The sequence below is a fragment of the Pristiophorus japonicus genome, chromosome 9, assembly GCF_044704955.1.
Source record: "Pristiophorus japonicus isolate sPriJap1 chromosome 9, sPriJap1.hap1, whole genome shotgun sequence".
Classification (NCBI taxonomy): domain Eukaryota; kingdom Metazoa; phylum Chordata; class Chondrichthyes; family Pristiophoridae; genus Pristiophorus; species Pristiophorus japonicus.
The window spans coordinates 93,191,264-93,203,733 of NC_091985.1; the positions used below are offsets into that span (position 1 = coordinate 93,191,264).

At 44.4% G+C, this 12,470-nt stretch overlaps 1 protein-coding gene across 2 annotated transcripts in view; it reads left to right on the forward strand.

Moving 5' to 3' along the window:
- cfap36 (cilia and flagella associated protein 36) overlaps positions 1-12,253 on the forward strand; it is a 191,613-nt gene extending 179,360 nt beyond the window's left edge. For both annotated transcript variants that reach the window (XM_070889594.1, XM_070889595.1), the window contains 3 exons: positions 2,757-2,929; positions 5,159-5,317; positions 11,772-12,253. In XM_070889594.1, the coding sequence (XP_070745695.1) occupies positions 2,757-2,929; positions 5,159-5,317; positions 11,772-11,855 (416 nt within the window). In that variant the 3' untranslated portion in view covers positions 11,856-12,253. The remainder of the gene's footprint in view (positions 1-2,756; positions 2,930-5,158; positions 5,318-11,771) is intronic.
- Positions 12,254-12,470: the final 217 nt, after the last annotated feature.

Genomic DNA, 12,470 nt, shown 5'->3' on the forward strand with positions numbered 1-12,470 from the left:
AATAATTGATTCCATCATTTTACCCACTACCGATGTCAGGCTGACCGGTCTATAATTCCCTGTTTTCTCTCTCCCTCCTTTTTTAAAAAGTGGGGTTACATTGGCTACCCTCCATTCCATAGGAACTGATCCAGAGTCAATGGAATGTTGGAAAATGACTGTCAATGCATCCGCTATTTCCAAGGCTACCCTTAAGTACTCTGGGATGCAGACCATCAGGCCCTGGGGATTTATCGGCCTTCAATCCCATCAATTTCCCCAACACAATTTCCCGACTAATAAGGATTTCCCTCAGTTCCTCCTCCTTACTAGACCCTCTGACCCCTTTTATATCCGGAAGGTTGTTTGTGTCCTCCTTAGTGAATATCGAACCAAAGTACTTGTTCAATTGGTCCGCCATTTTTTTGTTCCCCGTTATGACTTCCCCTGATTCTGACTGCAGGGGACCTACGTTTGTCTTTACTAACCTTTTTCTCTTTACATGTCTACAGAAACTTTTGCAATCCGTCTTAATGTTCCCTGCAAGCTTCTTCTCGTACTCCATTTCCCCTGCCCTAATCAAATCCTTTGTCCTCCTCTGCTGAGTTCTAAATTTCTCCCAGTCCCCGGGTTCGCTGCTATTTCTGGACAATTTGTATGCCACTTCCTTGGCTTTAATACTATCCCTGATTTCCCTTAATAGCCACGGTTGAGCCACCTTCCCTTTTTTATTTTTATGCCAGACAGGAATGTACAATTGTTGTAGTTCATCCATGCGCTCTCTAAATGTCTGCCATTGCCCATCCACAGTCAACCCCTTAAGTATCATTCCCCAATCTATCCTAGCCAATTCACGCCTCATACCTTCAAAGTTAGCCTTCTTTAAGTTCTGGACCATGGTCTCTGAATTAACTGTTTCATTCTCCATCCTAATGCAGAATTCCACCATATTATGGTCACTCTTCCCCAAGGAGCCTCACACAATGAGATTGCTAATTAATCCTCTCTCATTACACAACACCCAGTCTAAGATGGCCTCCCCCCTAGTTGGTTCCTCGACATATTGGTCCAGAAAACCATCCCTTATGCACTCCAGGAAATCCTCCTCCACCGTATTGCTTCCAGTTTGGTTAGCCCAATCTATGTGCATATTAAAGTCACCCATTATAACTGCTGCACCTTTATTGCATGCACCCCTAATTTCCTGTTGATGCCCTCCCCAACATCACTACTACTGTTTGGAGGTCTGTACACAACTCCCACTAACGTTTTTTGCCCTTTGGTGTTCTGCAGCTCTACCCATATAGATTCCACATCATCCAAGCTAATGTCCTTCCTAACTATTGCATTAATCTCCTCTTTAACCAGCAATGCTACCCCACCTCCTTTTCCTTTTGTTCTATCCTTCCTGAATGTTGAATACCCCTGTATGTTGAGTTCCCAGCCCTGATCATCCTGGAGCCACGTCTCTGTAATCCCAATCACATCATATTTGTTAACATCTATTTGCACAGTTAATTCATCCATCTTATTACGGATACTCCTTGCATTAAGACACAAAGCCTTCAGGCTTGTTTTTTTAACACCCTTTGTCCTTTTAGAATTTTGCTGTACAGTGGCCCTTTTTGTTCTTTGCCTTGGGTTTCTCTGCCCTCCACTTTTCCTCATCTCCTTTCTGTCTTTTGCTTTTGTCTCCTTTTTGTCTCCCTCTGTCTCCCTGCATTGGTTCCCATCCCCCTGCCATATTAGTTTAACTCCTCCCCAACAGCACTAGCAAACACTCCCCCTAGGACATTGGTTCCGGTCCTGCCCAGGTGCAGACCGTCCGGTTTGTACTGGTCCCACCTCCCCCAGAACCGGTTCCAATGCCCCAGGAATTTGAATTCCTCCCTGCTGCACCACTGCTCAAGCCACGTATTCATCTGCGCTATCCTGCGATTCCTACTCTGACTAGCACGTGGCACTGGTAGCAATCCCGAGATTACTACTTTTGAGGTCCTACTTTTTAATTTAGCTCCTAGCTCCTTAAATTCATTTCGTAGGACCTCATCCCTTTTTTTACCTATGTCGTTGGCACCAATGTGCACCACGACAACTGGCTGTTCTCCCTCCCTTTTTAGAATGTCCTGCACCCGCTCCGAGACATCCTTGACCCTTGCACCAGGGAGGCAACATACCATCCTGGAGTCTCGGTTGCGGCCGCAGAAACGCCTATCTATTCCCCTTACAATTGAATCCCCTATCACTATCGATTAATTAATTAATTTACAAAAAGATTAATTAATAGAAGTGCTATAATTTGGAGCAGGCTTTTTGTTTAATAAAGTAACATCTTCATTTGTAGAGAAATTAGTTTCACAGCAGCATGACCAAAGGTCAAAAACTAAAATGAGCAGTTAAAGTTAGTTATGGGCAAGAGATGCATGTGAACGTGTCTTGTTTTCTGATATGGTGCAGGCTGATACGCTATCAAGCATGTGGTTGATGTCTTAACACACAAATTAGTACAAATTGATCACACAATTTTTAGCTCCAAACTTGTTGAAGAAAGATATTTTTTCTTCGTGCTTGAATTTACAGCTAAAATCAGTTAGTACAGATATCCTTTTTTCACAGTGGCACAAGAATTCATGATCTTTTATTAAGATAATTTGATGAAAATAGATTATATTTTTGGGCAGAAGGGTCAATTCAGTACTCAAAGAGTAAAATGGCTATTATATATTTTTCCCACTGTTATTTACTGTTTCCATTTTGATTTATTGTTTACTTACTAGGAGAAAGCAATAGAATTTCTAGAAAAGCATTAGGACCAGTGCGAGCCCCAGTGAAAGGAGCAGAGCAACCTTTGCCTTCAGAATCAATAGAAAAAAAAATGAATCGAAGTGATGCAGCAGAGACCTGGCTACAACAGGCAAAATTAGAAGCGGGAATTTCAGGTTCTGTTATGGTAAGTGCAGGAGGGCTGAATTTGATTTTATGTAAAATCTAAAAGTCAGAAACTAGAAAAAAAATCCATTCACTTAATTTATTTTTCTTCCCTTTCCCAGAAAACCTAATTACATTCTTCTTCTTCATCCTATTCTGTATATAATGGGTAGTTTGAATGTCATATCTGGGAGAATCAGAGCAAAGCTGTTTTGATCAGAACTCGTATAACTTTTCCTCATTGTGCTACATGGTAGCCACCCTACTATGCATCAGCACCCACACCATTACCACCTGTCTCCCTTTCTGGCTCCATTTTCAGATATTTTGTCTGCATCAGTCACAACCTGTTCCAACATCCTATCAAATAATGAGGTCTAGAGAATGACGATCAGTTTTGCTTTCCTAGGGGGAGAAATTTAGTCGCGCCTCATTTGGGGCGGTAACCCAGTAATTTTAGCGCTTTGAAAAAGATTGCCCCCTCCACCTAGAAATTCGTCATAATTGGTTGAAGAGATGACAGAGGCGATAAATCAGCCATTGCACATCAGAGCTGGTGGCAGGGGGGGGGGGTTGGGTGGGTGTGGTGATAACAAAAGTATGGTCGGTACATTTTGCAGACCCATTGCTAATGCGTGGAACTTCGAATCAGATCCTGGGAAAACGCGGCATAGTAATGTACCCATTAAAGTTTTCAAAATCACTTGTTTTCAACCTGCACTATTATGTCTGTTTGCCGCTACAAACTCGGAGGCTCATGCACCGTGCTGTGTGTAAACGTTGCACTGACTGTGACCTCCGAGGGAAGCACTTCCTCATTCTTTTAAGTAGCCACCAGTTAACGACTCTGCAAGCCTGTACCGACTGTTTTTCCAGGTGTTGTTCTGGCAGCCGCTAAGAGAGGCGGCCATACCTAATATTCCGACCGGGGCGCATGCGTGGGCGTTTCACCATGATTGGAGTGATCATCAGCAGCCAGGCGCTACTGGTTTGCGCCCCAAAATCGATCAGAGCACTAAATGCTGTGCTCCCAGTCGGTAACCTCTTACGGTCCCATTCACATCTCCTCTGGCTGCTAACTGTGGCGTTAGGATACCAAAAATCCAGCCCCTAGAATTTTATCAGCTACCATTCTGAGGTTTAGGAAATTCTGACTGATAGCCTAGATTTTCCTGGGCTCATTAAAGAAACGGTGGGGCAGGAATTCTGCCTGCTCACATGATGCTACTGGCACCCAACCACATTTACCTTGAGATGGTGGGGTGGGTGGGGGAGTAATTTGTTATTCAGGGTGAGTGTAGAGCAGGAATCCCAATCATTACTAGTTTTCTGTTGCTGGAAGGGAGGGAGATTGGGTCCAGCTGCAGCAGCTCAAAGGTTGCTGCAGCTTCAAGGGCCAGAAGTATGGAAGTTCGACTGGAAGGAGAAAGAGAGAACTGTCCCAGAGCTCAAATTACTATTCCAATGGCAAAAGGAAGAGAAATGTTATGAGGATCTGCAATGTACAAAGTCTTACAATTTTCTAAAGTTGCAGTGGAAATCATATGGCAGAGATAAGGGTATTAAGATAAATGCTCTTTGGCACCCAGGAAAGGAATCCCCAGACAAAGGAGGGTCAAGAAATTTGGAAGGACATGGCTCAGGCTACTTTAACGACACCATGAACAGTGCTGTGAAACCTTACCTTAAGAAATAGGAGCAGGAGAGAGCCTACTGCCCATCAAACCTGTTCTGCCATTCAATAAGATCATGGCTGATCATCAACCTCAACTCCACTTTCCCGCTCGATCTCCATATTCCCAGGTTGGCCAAGGTGAGTGAAGGCACAAGTGCCCATGCAAATGCTGAAATAATGCTGGAAGCATGACTAGCCTCCACATCATCCATGACCACATTGGCCAGGAATTTCCCTGGAGCAGCTCCCATTCCACTGCAGTAACTTCTCCAGATGTGTGGCAGAAATCTCACTATTATGTAATTGATTGTTAAAAATCTGATCATTTGTGGGCTCGCGCCATTAAAAACCCAACCAATTCACCAATGTCCTTCAGGGAAGGAAACCTGCCACCTTGACCTGGTATGGCTCACATGTGACTTAATTGCCACACTGCATGGTTGACTCTTAATACCCTCAGAGCAAGCAGGGCTGAGCAATAAATATCCACACCCCAAGAACAAAATTACACATGCCATACTTACTCAAAAATGGGGCCCATAAACTATTAAACCTGCTGTTTATTCTTCGTGGCAGGAGCTATCTGAGAGTGAGAGGAGGCAGCTTCATGAACGAGCAGCATATCTTAAGGAGCAGCGGGATAAATTAGTAGCTATGAAGAAAGAACAAAGGGAAAAACATCTACCAAAAAATCCACAAATCCAGAAATCACAACCCACACTGGAAACCAAAGAGGTACTGTTCACTTGCTTAGTGCTGACTGTAATGTGCTTCATTATTAAACTGGGAGACAACATTGGAGGAACAGAACAAAAGTGCGCCTGCATCCCAAATGTTAAACCTTCATATTTAGCGTAGATCTATTAGGATCAACAACAACAACTTGTATTTATATAGTATATAATACAGGAATCTCTTGTTTATCCGGATCCGGATTTAACAGAAAACCCGCCGTAACGGAATTTAAAATATTGCGTCGCCACTTCTCACCGGCTAGCAACCCTGCACGTAACACTTCGACATATATTATATCCAGATCCTTCTGTTGCAAAATCGCTAACAATTGCACAACGTGACACACCATGAGCAAGGACTCAGAAAATCTATCGTAAAATTCTAAAAACTGAATACACAAGTTCCCCCTCCTCTGCCCTTGCTTTGCTGGTGTGTGTGTGTGCGCACTGCTGCAGCCGCTGTGTCTCGCGGCCACCGCTGCTGACATTGGGAACGGGGGCAGTGCCGGCACCGGGCTCCCTGGCACAGAACGCAGTCCGGATAGCGCGCTCCAGAACCCCAGAGCTAGACACTCTCCTCCTCGAGGCCATCTGCAGCCACTCCCAGTGCAGCATTCATTCCTCCACGATTACAGTCCGGGGAAGTACATGCATGCTGGCAACTCCATCCCTTTCCTTCTGCAGAAACAATTGTCGCATATGAACCGTTTGCCTCGCATGTTCTCATATTGAAACCACTCAGAATACTTCTTGCAATTAGTTACTTCAGATGTAGCGACTATTAAGTAGGCGATCACTAAGATACCCGTGTGAATTTTGATTTCCAATGAGTTGTTAAATATATATACAAATATTAACTTTAAAATGTAAACTCGCCCTATCTGAAAATCCGTTTACCCGGAATTGCTGAATCCCCGAGCAATCCGGAAAAACGAGAGTTTCCTGTTTATAAGAGGATATTGGGAGGATCTTGCTCCGTTTCCCAAAATAAAGACTGTATATAGCCTGAGCTATAACGGCCAGCACAAAAGTTCCACAAAGCCAACAAAGCTGGAAAGAAACAAGTTCAAGAGAAAGTGCTGAGTCTACATAAATACCCCTAAGACTTAACTGCTTGACAATGTAGGGGTGAGCATCAAGCTATATAGTTCATGTGTTATTTCTGTTCCTTAATGTATAGCACCTGCATTAAAACTACATCTAATTTGCATGTTACTTCCATTTATTTATTTCCTTCTACCTTTTACCAATTATTTTGATCTGTACCTAATTTATCATTTACATTTCTTCAGGCAGCGAACTACCATTTTACAGTACTGATGGTGGAAAGGAGGTGGGGGATTATTGTTGCATAGGAGGACAGGGATTGAGCAGTATGGGAGGAGGAATTTGAAGATGAGGATGACTATTTCAATTGTAATACATTTGGGGGGGGGTGGGGGGGGGGGGGGCTGGACATGCTGCCAGTACAGGTCAATAAGGATGGTTGTGGTGGGAAAGTGAGGTTTTGTGCAGGACAAGATACAAGTGGTTGTATTTTGGAGTTTTGGGAGGGTGGTGCACGTGAAGCAGTATGGAACACTTTGCAAAAATAAAGCCGGTAAATTTAACCCCCAACCCCAACGACGGGGTGGGGGAGGATCAGTGATTTGGGTTAAATTGGGGGAAAAGTGAAACCCGACCCGAACCCCACCGTGAACGTGCCTACGCGATCTCTTCCCCCCCCGCCCCCCAGGCGATCTCAGGCGCCCCCCCCCGCCAGACGAACACTGCCCCACCCCCCCACCCACACGATCTCCACCCCCCCACGTGATCTCTTCACCCCCTCCCCCATGCGATCTCTTCCCCCCCACGCGGTCTCCTCCCCCCCCACCACGTGATCTCTTTAACCCCCCCACGTGATCTCTTTACCCCCCCCAGCCGATCTCTTCCCCCCCTCCACGCAATCTCGTTTCCCCCCCCCCACACGATCTCTTTCCCTCCCCCCCCCAGGTGATCTCTTTCCCTCCCCACCCCCCACGCGATCTCTTTCCCTCCCCCCCCCCCAGGTGATCTCTTTCCCTCCACAGCCCCCACGCGATCTCTTTCCCTCCCCACCCCCCACGCGATCTCTTTCCCTCCCCCCCCCCAGGTGATCTCTTTCCCTCCACAGCCCCCACGCGATCTCTTTCCCCCCACCACGCAATCACCCACACCCCTCAATGTCATCTATTCCCACTCCAAGATCCCTCCGAGCCCAACTACCAATTGCCAGGGACCGTCCCCAGTGGACCCTGGCTTGTATCACATGCTTTCCCAGCCAGCCAGCCTCTCACTTTTCCAGCTGCTGGGTGGAAAAAGGAGTAAAAAAAAAATTCTTAGCTTAACAGCAAGACCGCCACCTTTCTGGTATTTTCAGTTTTCTCAGCTGCTGACTCGTGTAACCCTGATTCCTACCTGGCACCCCGTAAATATCGGGCCCAAAGTTTTGAGTTAACAGAAGCACGGATTTCAGAGGCTGTCGGGCGAAGTTAGGAGCTGAGCAGGGCAATGTTGGAGAAGTGAAAATAGATAGATGGAAAGGATATGGGGTTTGAAATTCAGCTGTGGATTTTTTGAAGAACGGATTGATTGGATAGATAAAGGGAATGCAATAGATGTAGTGTATATGTTCAGAAAAGGAGGTGGAGGAAATTGGGGGAACATTTTTTTAATTGAAGTTTTAGTTGTTGAGATCACTGAAAATTTGAATACTCTCACATTAGATTCAAATTACAGATAACCTGGCTAAAGTATATAAAACTGACGGGTAAAGAGTATAAGCAACTTTTGTATTCTCTTTCTACCTTTTTTGTAATCATTTTGTGTTTTACTTTCTAAAGCTTTACTTGTACTCTTTGAATCTGTATTTCACCTGGTTATTTCAGTTTCTACTCACTTTTTTGTATATTTCCCTTTTCATGCTGACAGAGTGGAGATATCTGTACTAACAATTCTACCTGTGCAACAAATAATAGCACACAGCTGGAAGAAGCTTTGTGCACAACAGATGTGTTCAACACATCTTTAGTAGAAAATGTTTGAGGTGATTTCTTTAACCTGGTCCTGCTCTATTTGTATATCTATTTCAATATCTTGCATCATGTTTTGTTCATTTTCTAACGTGACTAGTCCTTGTTTTCTATGAAGCATGGGGCCTGAAATTCATCATATTACTGCCCACTTACCATCCAGAAATGCAAATTTGATTTAAAAAAATCAATTACTACCCACTTACCGCCGACATTCATTCCAGTGGGAAATTAATCAGATATTTACCACCGGCAGTAGTCGATCGTGCCCGCCCATCGGAGAAAGCCCAAAAACGCAAATTTGATCACTAAGATCCATTTATTGCACGCCTTAAATACTGTCCTGAAAAGTAAGGTCTTACCTGATCTTAGCCGATCTTAAGTGGACGATAGTAGTGACCTATGGCAGCACCGCCCCGCCCCCCCCCACCCCCCCCACAGCAGCATTGTCTGCCCACTGTATGGAACCCTCATGACTGTTACCCTTCATTTTCTAAAAGTTAGACACTGTACAAGAGTGGTTAAATTCAATAAAAAGATTTATATAAACGCTAATAAGATTTTTAATCAAACAACAACATATAAAACACCAACAAGAACAACATCAACAATATGTACAAAAACAACTAACACCCAATCCTCTAGCCGCTCCCACCGCCTCTCTTCCCCCCCCCCCCCCCGCTTACCGTCATCCCCCCCCCTTCTTTCCGTTTGCCTATCCCCACGCCGACCCCTAACTCTGCCCCTCTCTACGTTGGGACAAGGACATTGTGCAGCACTGCATCCGGAGCGCTGCTGACATCATTGATAGGAAGACAATGGCGGCGCCATGATTGGACTCACAGGAGCAGCTCGGGATGTAGAAGGCCTAGTGCTATGGCAAGGGGGGGGTGGGGGGGTTGTGTGCCATATCCCGAGACCATCAATTGCCGCATGGCATTGACGGACTCGATGTTTCACTCCACCACGGCAATCAGCTTCGATATAGACTCCTCATGTTAGTCTGAAAGTCCCATGATGTGCCCAGCTATCGCAGCCATGGCCTGGAGGAGCTCTTGACCTATCTCGACGCTCATCCGCGACAGTTCAACCATGTCCTGTTGAGCGGCCCCCTGTCTTGCAGAATTCCCTCTTTGCTGCATCAGCCTCTGTGGATGCGGCATAGCGGCTTAAAGCTAAGGGTGCATTGCTGCACTCCGCTTGGTCCCACTTCTTCGGAATCATTTGCAAAGCCATAAAACTCTGACCCCGATGTAGAGTTATTCGTGCCCACAGGTGCAGACACAAAGGTTAAAACAATGGATTGCTCTTCTTCCTACCTCCCCCCGCCGCCCCCCCCCCCCCCCCACTCCAGTTGAAGTGGCTGAGACAGTGCCCCTTCTTCCTCTTGTTCCTCCTGTTTTTGGTCTCCCAAGGGCGGCAGAGATGGAGGCGGGGGCTCTCGTGGAGGTCGAGGCAGTGGCTACCTCAGTGTCATCCTAATCAGCATCTGCAAGTACAAAACAACATTTCAGTGGTTAGCAGCAGAGGAGGGATCAGGGTGACATGAGTACCGTCACATAGCACAGTCTTATTTCAAGGACCACCGCCGCTGCATTACTACATTACATATGGCCAACAGACAATACATTAAAATGCATGACATTACATTACATTACATTACATGACCCCAACATCACAGTACATTATATTATTTTGAGATGACATTACATGACCGCAACTTACCATGCTGTGGTAAAGGATCAGCACCACCATGGTTGGTTGCACGGTTGTGTCCACCCACCAAGGCTAAGGCACGCTGTTCCAAATCACTTATGTCCAGTACCTTTGGTAGCTGCTCGGAGGGTTGGTTGACAATTTCTTCTGCAGAAATTAAAGTAGCAATCTTTAACCGATTTGTACATGCGACACACACACACACACACACACAGACTCACACAAATAGCCATCAAAACACTAGTCCTTAGTTTTATGTCCCATCAATCCCATTTAGATTTACATTGTAAGTAGTAAGGGAGTGCATCAATAAAATCATTACTCACTCTGGCTGCAGCTACAATGTCATTTCACCTTTTGCGACATTGGCCTCCATTCCTCACGATTGTCCCCACTGCGGACATGGCCTCCCCAATTTCCTTCCAGATCCGCTGGTACTGGACTGGAGGTGGCTTCCCACGACCATCCCTGGTAAGGTCCCGATGCCTCCACCGCAGAGACAAGTGCGTCCAGCTCCTCGTCCGTAAACCATGGTGCCCTCAGCCTCTGCAAATCTTTGACTTTTCTCAGAGTCGTCTCATGATTTTATTTAAAATCGTTAATAAATCTTACACAATTATTAATTTTTTTTCTGACTTTTCCTGCTTTGTCCGTTGTCTTCGGTACTTTCTGTTCTCTCTCTCTCTTTCTCTCTAATCTTCTCACTGTCTTCTCTGTCTTTCGAAGTCGTTGTCCCTCCCAAGCAATTCCGCGCATGCGCAGCCGACCCCCAATCTCACCAAAATGACGTTGACGTAAAAATATATCGTGCATGCGCATTAAAAAAAATCACGCATGCGCATTACAAAAAAAATCGTGCATACGCATAACTTGACTTTTGATCTTTGCCGAGTCTAATGGCCTGCACCGCCCGGCGATACCCACTACATGCCACTCCCACTGCCGCCCGCTACATTTTCACGAAAGTCCCGCTGGAGGATCGCAGCGGCAGCGGGTGATCATCAATTTTGAGCCCATAGTGTTTTGTGTCAGTACGATGGTTGTAAATATGGTAGAATTCCTGAGAGAGCAAATTATACATGATCTGTTATACGATGTTGCTGAAGATACAATGGCAGAGCAGGAGAAGCTCTGAAGAAACTCCCAATGTATATATTTAGGAATAGTGTAACTTCAAATCATGAAGTAGTATCGTTTGATCAAAATGCATTTATTTTTTTATATTATTCTGGGCCAGCCTGTAGCTCATTCAGTTCGAGGGTTACAGGTTCAAGGTCTAAGACTGCTGCATGCCATTTAAACTGACTTGTCAGCTCTTGACATTTATCAGTTCCTCGCCAGGTATATGGAATACTTTGCAACACAGTGTTGTATTACTGGCGGAGGGTGGGGAAAGAAGAAAAAGGTACATTTCATATCTTGCCATCCAGCTTGCCACATGCCTTCAGCTGGCTGATTACGGAGCATCACTGACTGCACTGGAGGACATTATGAAGTGACTGATGCCTGTGAAGGAAAGGTCTTCAAATAAAATCATAGGGAAAACAACCAGTTTATATTGTTGTAAGAGAAAGAAGAAAGCAAATGCCATCATAACAGTTTTGTGAAAAGTCTGATTACATTTTCTAGATAATGCAGAAATAGATTGAAGAGCACAACAACTTACCCTCTTGTTTTTTTAAATCTAAGACGCTGTCTGAGGAAGAAAAGCAGAAAATTCAAAAAAGAAAACATTTGGCAGAAAAACTTAAACAGGAAGTTATCAAAAAATAAAGTGTTGTGGACGGCAGACTTCAAGAAGAAAGGATCCAAAATCTGACATTTTGATTAATAGAGACCTTTGAGTGCAATCTTTGATTCAACTGCATTAATGTATAAGCAGGCACTGTATTACTTGTGTCTGTGACCAGTGGTAGTTCGCAGAGGATAATGAAATACTGCAGCAACAATGTGCAGTCTTCTACTTCCATTTACAAATATTTACAAGCTATAACAGTAAAATTAATTTTTTTGCAACTTAGAATGTGTAATGGTTAGTTGAATTTTGTATTCTTGTCACCTATAATGTTATGTTGTAGTTCAAAACCATTGTTGCCTGTAAAACACCAGAATTAATAGCCATCTCATTATTTACTATGCGCTTGTATAATAAACTGGTTTGTTACAGACTCTTTGATCTAGTTTAGGACTGATGTATAAACTATAACAGTATAAACATAGAAGGCTTACATGTTCATGGAGTCCAGATGTGCCCAAACCTGTGTTGTTGACAGTTCTCATTAAAGCTACCAGTTCTAATTGAAAGGTCAACCACCTTCGGATGAGTTTTGGAAAATAAATTCACTTTCATTTTTTTAATGGAATACTGTTAAATTATAAATATCTTTT